We start from the raw sequence: 12,877 nt of genomic DNA, 5'->3' as shown, positions 1-12,877 counted from the left end.
GAAATAATGGGAGATTGCACCCTTGGAACTCTTCCTGGGTATTTCCAGAAGCTGCCCTGCCTATGTGGTGGCGGCTTGCTCTCACCTCTCAGATGTCACTTTTCCTGCAGAGCCTGCATACCGCCTGTGTTATGATGCCCTGCTGGTCGTGAGCTCTCCACCGACCAGGTAATCATTAGAGTGTGGCTTGTCCATCTCTGGACATCAGATTGGTGTGATATCCTGCCTTCCCACCATCAGTTCAGGAGTTCCTTCCAGAGAGAGGGGGGAGGGAGGGAGGGAGAGAGACTTGCTCCTGGGGACTGAGAAGAATTGCTGCAAAACTTGAGCTTCCTGAGTTTTAAAGAGCCTGAAACTGCTGTTGTAAAGAAACTGGACTGGTTCCCCCACCCCCCAACAGTCTGAGGGATCATGGATTTGCCCTTTTTAAAGAGTTTGAGGACCCCTGATCAAGACTTCTTTCTTTCAAATGAAGACTACTGAGTTGCTTAAATAGCAAGCTACGAAATACTCACAATGGGATTAATGTAAAAAAAAAAATGAATTAAATAATATAGTACCTACAATCACAAGTGCCTTTTTATATCTCCTTGGTACTAATCAGGCTCCCAATTCCATCTTAATTTATTTTTAGATTCTTTTAATTAAAGAAAACCAAATGGGAAGTTGGAAAACGTTATGCAACAAAGCCAAGTACCAACCTTCAGAATGACCTTTATTTTCTTAGAAAATAAACATGAAGCATAGCTGCAGGATATTCCCCATAAAGACAACAAATAAATGCTGCTGGAGTGGTAAAGAATATCCCAAATGACTACATGCAATATAAAAACATAGAAACATAGAAGTCTGACGGCAGAAAAAGACCTCATGGTCCATCTAGTCTGCCCTTATACTATTTTCTGTATTTTAACTTAGGATGGATATATGTTTGTCCCAGGCATGTTTAAATTCAGTTACTGTGGAGTTACCAACCACGTCTGTTGGAAGTTTGTTCCAAGGATCTACTACTCTTTCAGTAAAATAATATTTTCTCATGTTGCTTTTGATCTTTCCCCCAACTAACTTCAGATTGTGTCCCCTTGTTCTTGTGTTCACTTTCCTATTAAAAACACTTCCCTCCTGGACTTTATTTAACCCTTTAACATATTTTAAAAAAACATTTTCCTTCTGTCCTCCAGAGTATACAGATTGAGTTCATTAAGTCTTTCCTGATACGTTTTATGCTTAAGACCTTCCACCATTCTTGTAGCCCGTCTTTGGACCCGTTCAATTTTGTCAATTGAACGAGTCCAAAGACAGGCTACAAGAATGGTGGAAGGTCTTAAGCATAAAACGTATGTCATAAGCATAAAACGTCTGGAGAACTTCATCAGAAAACTCTACATATATTACTATATTCTACACCAGAGCTCTGATATATCAACCTCATCAATGTAAGCTTATACATAGGCCAGGCGTCCTCAAACTACGGCCCACATGCAGCCTGTCAAAGCCATTAAACCAACCTACACAGGATGAGGCTGCCCCACACACATCCCCTTGCTTATCCTTTGGCCAAGCACAGGACTTACCTTCACGAAGCCCGCAGGCTGGAATTGAAAGGTAAGGCCAATAATTTTGGCCTGCAGAGACTTTCTGAAGTGGGGGGGGGGGGAGGGGTTGAAAAACATACGTCCCAGGAGGCCAAGCAATGGACAAAAATGGTCCAGTTTTGCCCCCAAAATGGGTCGTTTTTGGCCTGCACAATGCTGCTGGAGGCAGGGGAGGTGAAAAACAGGATGTACAAATGCCCCAGAAGTCCAGAAAATGGGCAAAAACAGCCTGTTTTCCACCTCCCCCACTTCCAGAAGATAGACAAAGGGAGAGACAAACAGACAGACAGAAAGAGAAAGAAAGAAACAGAGAGAGGGAGGGAATGAGACAGACACAGAGAGAGAGAGAGACAGACAGAGAGGGAGGGAGAGACAGAGACAAAGAAAGAGAGAGAGAGAGATTTCCCAAGCTCCTTGGAGTTGAGAAGAATTGCTGCAAAACTGATTTTTCTGAAGTGGACCCAACTCCTAAACAACTGAAAAATGTACTTTAGTCAATCAAAAGAGCATCATACAAAGAAAGACAAGAAAAAACCCAGGAGCAAAAAAATTAAGGTTATTTAATGGACTGTTAAATTGGCCACATCCATCTAGTCATATGACCTAGACATTCCCACCCAGTCAGTCCAGCCCCCCAACAGTCTGAAGGATTATGTATTGGCCCCGTTAAAAAGTCTGAGGAACCAACTTAGACAAGCCTGACATATTTATTAGAACTTTCCATTAATTGTGTACAGTTTTTTCCTATAGTAAGCACATGAGGCTCAGAGTAAATATGTAATTTTATAAATGTTTTATAAATGTATTAGTTTGCTTATATTACCTTACCTTGACATATGCAGTCTGTTTCTCAAGGATCAAGTCTGCAACTTTTTTGGATACCTGTAGATGAAACATTTAAGGTTAAAGTTATAACATGTACTTGTATAAAACTGAATCTGAAACGTAAGGATAGATGATCTTAAGCAATTTGGAATAATACATCTTCAAAATTTTATTCCACTTATTTTATTCCATACTGAAATAAATGGAGATAGAACTAATAAACTCTCTTTAAGATTGCCAGGCTTTGCAAAATAAATAAATAAAAATTACAGGTTTTCATCCAAAATCTGAAGTATAAATAAAATTTCTATCCCACTGCAAACTGAAGAACATATTTAAATAAAAATTAAGGTGCTACATAGTACAAAAAGACAAATGTAGGTCATGTAGCATGTCATAATTATAATCACTCAGAATGAAATATATCTGCATTTTTTAAAAAAATGTATTCTCTGAATATATTCTTTAAAGGGCAAGGTTACAGAATGCAGTATGACTCCAGTTAAGTTTAAAAAAAATAGTTTTCCTGTTTAATTTTTTTTTTTCCCATTTTGAATTCCAGTATATGAAAACTGCATTTTGCAAAAAATGAGCAAGACAAGCATCTTTTATTTATTATTCAATTATGGCTGATTTTCTGGGAAGGATAAGGAGATAATTACCAGTATGTTACACTGATTCCTTCAAATCATTAATTTCTCTTTATTTGTCCATATCATACAGGTTATAATACATTTCCTAAAGTAAGATTCCCAAGATCTAATTCCTACATGCAGAGAGTAGCAGTCACAAATAATCCTTTTATACTTCTATGACTTGGACACGCCTCTGATGAGCGAGTACAACCCATCCTGACTGTCGACTCCTCCCTCCAAGGAGAATGATTACTCCCCACCTCCCCCCCTGACATGCAGAAAATTTGAAAGCCTCTTAAGAAACTGAATTATCTTTGAATCTCTGAATTATATGAACTTCTTCACAATCACAGATTGGATTTATGCACAATGTGAAATTACGCTATTTCTTTTGTCTTGGTTTATGGTATGGTGGTACCCTGTTTCCCCGAAAATAAGTCACCACCGAAAGTAAGACATAGAAGGTTTCATAGAATTGCCTAATATAAGACATGCCCCGAACAGAACATATATAACACTGCTATTCATAAACTGCATCCCAAAAATGCTGCATCAATCAGATTTAAAACACATCCAACACACATTCAACATGTGGCTGTGTGTTTGGATGCGTTTTTGCTGCAACAGGACACAGGATACAATTCATTGGGGAAAAAATAAGACATCCCCTGAAAATAAGACATAGCACATTTTTGGGAGCAAAATTAATATAAGACATTGTCTTATTTTCGGGAAAACACGGTATGTTAAGCTGTGTGTATCCAAACTGTGATTAACAGGTTCAGTGTGCACTTACCTACAGTATTGTCTACTAGATTTCACAGACCAGCAAAAATAACGGTTGACTATAAATTATTGTAAGCTCATTTTCAAGACTCAAACAGGAGCTTAGAGACCAATGTAATTAAATTGCTGTTAATTGATATCAACGAGATTACCCAGCAAGCAATTCTATTCTTTCATTGATATGTTCTATTACTATACCTTCTTTTCTATTATTTCTTGGATATATTTTACTATGAGTATCTCCTCTATAATCATCATGTATTTTACTATGTGTATATAGATATATACTCACTAAACCCTCATTGTGTATTGGACAAAATAAATAAATAAATAAATAAATAAAATGAATAAAAATAAAATAAAATAAAATAAATAAGCCAGCCATAGGTGAGCAACTTTCTTGAATAATATACATCTCTCAAATGCTTTCAACTGAATATGCCAGGGATTGAACTGTAACCATTAAAGGCAAAGTCTATATTGTCCCATGGAGTTATAAGAAGGTTAAGAAGTCTGCTGTCATCCAAGTATTTTGAACTTTAATAATCCATTAGTCCAACTTAACCATGACCAATGGCAAAAGGATGGGAATGTTATAGTTCCTGGCAATAAACCAATAAATAAAAAAACAGCAGAAAGTGAAATGTGATCATCTTACTTATAATTTCTGAGTTTTCACTGAAGCATTTCAACCTGTCATATAGATGTTCTGAGAAGTAATGAGATTTATGGAAATCAATAAAATGAACAGAGAAGAACAAGAAAGAACTTTCTACTTACAGCTGCTTGCTGCTGCTTTAGTTTGTCTCTATAGTCTTCCAGCTCCTGAAGACTAAGAACAGCTGGCAGCTTCTACAGATAAGCACAACCAAAATCCATTTTAAAAATACACGCAAAATCAACCTAAGGGACAAACTTCTGAAATAATGTCTTTGACTCAGATAAGAAAAACATGGCTGCTATATTTATTTTGTGGATTTTTAAAAATTGCTTTATAATTTTATAATTGTAAGCTACTCAGTCATTTAATTATAGAATTAATTGAACAAGTGTTCTCTTTTAATGACAGTGACAGAGCAATGAAGATCAAAGTATATTATCAAGAAAAAAAATACAATTATTCCAATTCAGTGTTCTTACCTCTAACTCATACTTAACAATATCAAAGGAAGCATTGGAAAAATAGACTTCTTCAACGCTGTTAATTATTTCTTGCTGGGCCTGAGGATCAGTTGGTTGCTCCCGCAGTTCTCTAAGTTCTTCCTTCAATTTATGACAGAATATGATGTATCACAAATTTATTTTTAAAAAATATAATAAAAAACAAGTGAGACTAATATAGATCTATTTCTGGCTTATTTGCCTTCATCAGGCAGCCACACGCTTTTACTGCGATTTGAACCTGGGGCCTCTGCCTTGTAAGGCTACAGGCTCATTTCCTATATCAGCTTGTACCAGGGAAGGGTTATGTGTGATTTTTTTTGGTCAAGTCACACTGGTATATAGAAGAAGCATCACAGCTTCCTTTTTGCCTCCGTCCCACCAGGGGTCATATTCCAAGGCGATAAACTTGTGATGACAAATAATTTTTTTAAAAAAATCGCACATAACCCTTTCCTGGTACAAACTAATACAGGAAATGACCCTTTAACTTAAAGGCAAAGATTCAAATCCCAGTAAATGGTGTGGCTCCCTGATGAAGGCAAATAAGCCCGAATTAGATCTATAGTAGTCTCCCTTCCTTTTCGTTATCAGCAAAAATATGTTACATCTACAGATTATACTTTATCGCCTTGGAATATGATCCCTGGTGGGGCCGAGAGGCAAAAAGGAAGTTGTGAAGCTCCTTCTATACACCAGGGTGACTCAACAACCAAAAAAAATCACACACACACAGGTACTGCATTATTTGAATAGCTTCCTACTTCCATAACTAAGCTGTAACATACCCAAAAAGAAACTAATCAGAGACAAATTAAAATCAGCAATCATATAATGAAACCTCAGTGTGTGGAACAAAAGCAAAATATGTGTTATTACTGGAAAACTGGAAGAGAAAGTGAGCATTCAATTTCACATAGGATTTAGCTTTCTCTGCTTTCTTCTAACATAGAAATGACACCCTTGGACCTTATTTGGGAAAGAATTGATAAATGGGCATTCCACCTTGAAAAATGAATTGGAATCTTGTCCTTAAGAATAAATACATGTTCTTTTAGCAATTCAAAAGGTGTTTTTGCAAAAATAATCCCCCAAAATTTTGAAAGAGGGGCTTAATGTAATCACATGGAATAGTTTCTAATTCAACTACATCACATAGGATGAAAATAAAACATGTTCACTAGACAACATGCAGTCAGGTCATGCACTGACTAATTCTTTCTTTTAGCGGAACTGTACTTTTAGAATTACACAGATCTCCATCAAATGCCTCTGCATAGTTTCACCATCTTCTTAAGTTTTATTGAAGCGCCATCTTGAGGGATGTCTTTGAAATTGCAGCTTTAAGCTATGATTTTAAAATCCAAAGAACCACAGTACGTATTGCAGTTGAATATTTTTAGAAAGTTCAATTTCAACAACTTTTGATATAAAGAAAAGTTCTAAGAGAAGGAATATCCATACATTAAACTAAACTTGTTTTAGAGTTATTATACCTGCATAATATTTTAACAGTGATAAAGAAACTGCCTCCTGTTAGCAGTTATTTGTCACTTTTAAATTAGCTGACATATCATAAATACCAATGCATGTTTTAATCAGCATATTCATAATATTCATAATCCATGATTGAAATAGTTGGAAATACTACTTTTTTTTAAAAAAAATGGTTTATTCTAGGTTGCATATAGTAATATAAACATTTAGAACAACAATGGTGTTGGCTGTATTTCTACTATATCATTTGGTTGAGTTGGGCAGCTGTAGAAATTGAACGAAGAAACAAACAAACTTAGATTTGTGACAAATGAGCAATTCAAAACAACGTTTATATGAAAACCTCCTTCAATCAAACTATGTTAGCAAGTAATGGGAGTTTTCTATTGATGATCAGGATGCATGAAAAGTGCATCCTGAGAGTCTAGAAGCATACAAAATTAATAAATAGAAATAAAATATATTTGTAAAACTAAGAAAGAGAAAAGATGAAATAAAAGTGAATTAATCTTAAGTGGAGATGAATATGAGCATGGAATTATAGGTGTACATTTAACATGAATATCTGACAAAACACTTGGATTGGTCTAAATTGCTGTGAACACATATGAAATTAGCAAGTCATAAACGGATAGTCATTTTACATAACATTTCAGTGAACTGCAATAATGCATCCTGATTATTCCTGGCATAGTGCATGTACCTCGAAGTTAGTGAGGTTCAGTCAACTATAATACAAACCAGGATAATGGCTGTGTTGCAGGGGTAGATTCTTCTTACTTTCCCCACAGGTTCACTTCACAACGGAAGTGCAAATTTTGCGCAAAAGCAAAAAAAAAAAAAGAGAGAGAGAACCAGTTCAGGGGCGTGGCAGGCCTTGGTCACTGTCGGCTCCAGCAACCCAGGCTGTCAAGTTACTACCAGTTCTATAGAATTGGTCCAAACCCGGGGGAACCCACCACTGCTGTGTTGTCTCCTGGTCTGTTTATGCTGAACTAAAAAAAAATATTGTAAGCCTACTAGATTTTATCTGGAAATCTCATACAAAGAAGGCAGTAAGTCATTAGCTTTCTAACTAGCATGTTCCTACTCAGCATATTATCATCCTCACAGGAGCAACCTAATAAAACCATTATGATTTAATGTTACTTCTAATTTTGCTGAGATTTGTAAACACTTAATAAGCAGGTTCCAGAATTCTTACCAACATAGATTCCCCACTGACAGGCTGCTGAAAAAATTAACAATTCCTTTTAGTTTTAGGTATTAAAGACATGCAGGCAACAAAATCATTAGTAGACTGTATTGACAAATATTTTCAATGCATCCAGATCTAAGATAGTAGCAGATGTCTGCAAAAAAATTGAAGTTTCAAACAATTAGACTTGGAATCATCTCATTCCAAACTTCCCAGAAAAAAAGGATTGGTTTGAAATTTTGGGGGTGTGAAAAAGGAGAATTTATTTCAAGGCCAGATTGCTTTCTGTACAATCAAAAAGGCCGACTCTGAAGTAAAAGTATTTCCAGTGAGGTTAGAATGGAATATTTCAGGAATAAAATCACGATACATTGAAATATCTGCATTTTTTTTTTAAATGATCTTTATTTTTTTAAATGCAGATATTTCAATGTATCGTGATTTCACTTGTGAAATATTTCATTCTAACCTCACTGGAAATACTTTTATCTTTATATCTGCATATTTTTAATGCCCAACTATCTGCATGGATTCAATGGATCCAGACGCCCAAATTCAAAACTGCAGTTTTTCAAATACAGTGGTCCCCCGAGTTTCGCGATCTCAATCATTGCGAAACGCTATATCGCGATTTTTCAACCCGGAAGTAAAAACATCATCTGCGCATGCGCGCCCTTTTTTCTATGGCCACGCATGCGTAGATGGCGCCGGGCAGATCAGCTGCTGGGCGGCTTCCTTGGGTCTTCCCCCTCTTGCTGGCGGGAGGGCGAGCGGCGGGCATCAGCGAGGAGTTTGCGTGGGCGGCGGGGAAACCCCAGCGCCGCTTCCCAGCTGAGTCCTGAAGCCAAACGCGGAAGTTCGCTTCAGGACTCAGCTGGGAAGCGGCGCGAGCGAACGGCGTGGGCGGGCGAAGGGCGGGCGCGCGGGCAGGCAGGCGGCGGACAAGCGGCGGGCGCGGCAGCAGCGAGGAGTTTGCGTGGGCGGCAGGGAAACCCCAATCTTCGGCTCCTCGCTGCTGCGGCGGAAGTAAAAACACCATCTGCGCATGCGCAGATGGTGTTTTTACTTCCGCACCGCTACTTCGCGAAAAACCGATCATCGCGAGGGGTCCTGGAACGGAACCCTCACGATAATCGGGGGACCACTGTAATTTGCATAGAACTCTGTCTTATTTACACCATCTTACAAGAAATGCAGGTATCATTATTTGCAATTCCATCTTCGCCTACCATTTCTTCCCTTATTTCTTTCCCAAAGGAAATCTATCAAGGAAAATAAAACTAAAATCGTTGCACAAGTACAACCAATGATAGTGCAATGAGTAGAAATGTCTCCACATTCTGACCAAAAGAAAAAAGAAAACCCACTAACAAGAAAGCTCTCAAGAATTTAAATTTAACACATTGCTAACCTCCATAGAGGCTAATTATTTCAGGGTGCATTATCTACAGTCTTTGATTTTCCAAAGAAATTCAAGAGATAGTCACACTAGTTGCTTAATCTAGAGATGAATGTTAATGTATTTCTTCTGAAGCAATATTGTTTCTTAATTTATAATTATAAACCTTGTGTAAATCAAAGTGTACAAATTTTTTGTCAATTCTTCAAGGCAGTCCAGATAAAAAACCAAACCACAAGTATTATTTATTGTCTAGTTGCCGCTCTTCCCAAGGTAATTCTCACAGCCCAGTACATTTTTTCAATAATATCTTACTGAAGATATTTTAAAATCTTATCTTAAAAACAATTATGGAATGGAAGTGATAGAAAATTGGCTGAATGAGCCCCATCATGTTCTTTCTAGAACCCACAAATTTCTTTCCTATCCAGAACTATTCCTAACTAGACCAGCAATATAAATAGGTAAAATATTTCCAATTTTTCAGTGCCCATTTATGCCACTTAGATGAGATGAGTAGTATAGAGAGAAAAAAATAAGTAAGTACAATGACGGGCTTTCTTGAATCTTTGAGGTATCATTTGAATTCATTTGATCAACATAATTCTAGCAACAATGTCATATTTACAGAATTAGCAAAAAAGAAAAGAGGAATCTGTTTTCCGATTGAGAAATCAAATAACCTTTTTTTTTTTTTGCTTTTCCTTGGCCTATTTCTGTAAGGTTTTATATTGACAATCACCATCTCTCTATAATCATTACTTATAGCTATGTCAAAAAAGCAGTTTAAAGATTATTTCGTTCATATCTTTTTATGACTTCATGAACCTGCACCTGACATAAATACATTTTTGCAATAATCCACAAAAATGGATGGATTTAGAGGAGTTGCTTGGGAGCTAAATGTTTTAAATTAATAGAATCTTTTTCAGTGACATGCATGATACAAGTTAAAATATGAGAGGAGTTTTTTTGTATGGCTGTCAAAAACTAGTAGCAGAGAATATGCAAGCACATGAAAAGAAAACAGAATTGCATAAATATAGTATCTTCTAAAAATTCTTTCGAACACAGACATTGCAACAGATTTTATAGCAATTCTACATCATTCCCTTCACCCGCTAAAACTGATACTTCATTCCAATTTAACATATGCAGAATCAGTTACTATGAAATCAGTTGCAATTGATGCATCAACCACTAAAGCCAAATATGGTGGGAACTCTGACATCAATGGCAGTAGGAGTCATAAAATACATAAAGGACATTTGGTGTCCTTGCAAAAGAGCTAAACAATATTTGATGGAAATTAATGTAATTAAAAAAACATTGAAAATTATTGTATAACTCAGACCAGAAACCTTTTTGTTAGGCTTTGTGGATAAAACCTTTTAAAAATCACATGATATATTTTTATTAAAAATAAATTTTATTTAAATACATATACACACACGACAGACAATACAAAATGAAAACATTTAAAAAGAAAAAAATAGATGAATATGAAGCAAATCTGTATGACTGTTCTAACTATATACACATTCTATTACATATCTCTTTTAAATATTTGTTAAATACTTTTGAAAAAAGAACAATAGTTTATGTAATTAATCTAAAATCTCTATTATCACATTGTATGTTTTTTTCACCAGGCAATTACTCTTTATAGTTATTAATTTCATGTACACTGATCACTTTGATCTTTTTTCTAGCCAGCAATAAAATATAGCCCAACATTTGTAAAATTCAGATTCTTCCTTATTTTTTATTTCTAGTGTTAATTTATCCATTTCTGCGCATGATGTGATTTTCTCTATTATCTCCTCCTCCTCCTCCTCCTCCGGTACCAATTCATTTTTCCAGTATTGTGCAAATGCTAGCCTGACCGCCGTTGTTATGTATAAGAGCAAATATAACTGTTTTTTGTCCAAATTTTGACGGAGTATACCTAATAGGAAGCATTCTGCTGTTTTCTCTATTTTGATTTCCAAAATTTCTTCTAACCAGTTTCCAATTCTTTTCCCAAACAATTTTGCCTTCTCACGTTCCCACCATAAGCGGTAGTATGAGCCAAATTCTATTTTGTACTTCCAGCATTTGGGAGTCAATTTCCTATCTATTTTGGCTTTTTTAGCAGGTGTTATGTGCCAGGGGTGGCGCAGCAGGTAGAGTGCTGTACTGCAGGCCACTGAAGCTGACTGTAGATCTGTAGGTCAGCGGTTCAAATCTCATCACTGGCTCAAGGTTGACTCAGCCTTCAATCCTTCCGAGGTGGGTAAAATGAGGACCCAGATTGTCGGGGCAATATGCTGACCCTGTTAAAAAATGCTATTGCTAACATGTTGTAAGCCACCCTGAGTCTAAGAAGCAGAGCAGCATAAAAATTGAATAAATAAAATAAATAAATAAAATAAATAAATCTGTGAAACATTTTAAACCAGTTCTCTTTATAAGCTATAGCTAGCATCAATTTATGGTTTCTCTCCCAAGTATGTTGCCATACGTCTAACTCTATATTCTATCCAAAGTTCCAATTCCATTTTTCCATATTCACCTTTATTTTTCCCTTTTCTGTCTTTTGGGCTAATAGGTAATGAGGTAATGATAAAATTTCTGAATTGATTTTTCCTGTGTTCCTAGTAATATTTTATCTAATATTTTTTCATTCACAATTCCTGGTTCTTTCTTTTCCTTATCATATCTTGATTTTATCTGTAGATATTCCCACCATTCTAATTTGATTCCTTCGTTCTCAAATTCTGTTGTTTTAATATTTCCATTGTCATTAATTATATTTTTGTAAGTTACTGTTTTGCCCATTTTTCTAAAATTTGGATGGGCAAAAGGGTCTAATGGTGAGAACCAGTTTGGAATGCTCCTATATCTCTTTTTATTTTTAACCAAACGATCAGTAGTGAATTTCTAATATAATGATTAGTATGAATCTATGAATTTTGGGTCGCTTATCCCACAGAAAGGAATGCCATCCTGATTGTGGATCGTGGCCTTCTAGATCTGATAGCCTGGTGTTTTGTAATTGTACCCAATCTTTAATCCATGTTAAAATGGATGCGTTGTAATACTCCTACCAATCACAAGATATTTTTATGATTATATATGATAACAGCAGCATGACATTTATGGGCTCAGCATTTGAAAGATTCTATGATACTCACAATAAAAGAATAGTTAATATAGATGACAGAACTGACAACGAGGTCTAACTTAATATATTTTGTAAGAATGATGAAATTCATCTATAATTGTGGACATTTCTCAGAAGACAGAGAAAAATCAAATTTTGACATACGGATTTAATGAATGTTAAAATTTAAAACGGAAAAAAAGATTTATTTCTTATTCCTTTTCTTCTTTTGGGGAAAAGGACATTTTATCAGTGTTTTAAACTAAGAGTCAAATAGGTTTCTTTTTCTTTAAAAATACTTTAGGCAATTCCCATGTGTGTTATGAATCATTACTATTTGGCATCACATAATTACATTTTACAAAATCCACATAAAAACAATATAGACTAATATAGAAAACCAAGAATAAGATATTATTATCATTATCATTATCATTATCATTATTATTATTATTATTATTATTATTATTATTATTATTATTATTATTGGTTTTCTATATCAGTCTATATTGTTTTTATGTGGATTTTGTAAAATGTAATTATGTGATGCCAAATAGTAATGATTCATAACACACATGGGAATTGCCTAAAGTACTTTTATAACTTAAAACTGCCATATAAACCTGACAGAAAATA

The 12,877-nt window shown here is 35.4% G+C and overlaps 1 protein-coding gene across 2 annotated transcripts in view; it reads right to left on the bottom strand.

Annotated features, from left to right (window-relative positions):
* VPS50 (VPS50 subunit of EARP/GARPII complex) overlaps positions 1-12,877 on the bottom strand; it is a 90,637-nt gene that overhangs the window by 76,200 nt on the left and 1,560 nt on the right. For both annotated transcript variants that reach the window (XM_070729003.1, XM_070729004.1), the window contains exons 3-5: positions 4,982-5,104; positions 4,622-4,693; positions 2,424-2,477 (exon numbers count right to left, since the gene is read on the bottom strand). In XM_070729003.1, coding sequence (XP_070585104.1) covers positions 2,424-2,477; positions 4,622-4,693; positions 4,982-5,104 — 249 coding nt within the window. The remainder of the gene's footprint in view (positions 1-2,423; positions 2,478-4,621; positions 4,694-4,981; positions 5,105-12,877) is intronic.

This window comes from Erythrolamprus reginae, chromosome Z, assembly GCF_031021105.1.
Source record: "Erythrolamprus reginae isolate rEryReg1 chromosome Z, rEryReg1.hap1, whole genome shotgun sequence".
NCBI classification, from domain to species: Eukaryota; Metazoa; Chordata; class Lepidosauria; order Squamata; family Dipsadidae; genus Erythrolamprus; species Erythrolamprus reginae.
Note: the sequence above shows the minus strand (reverse complement) of the source record. Positions and strands in the feature narration are given on the sequence as shown.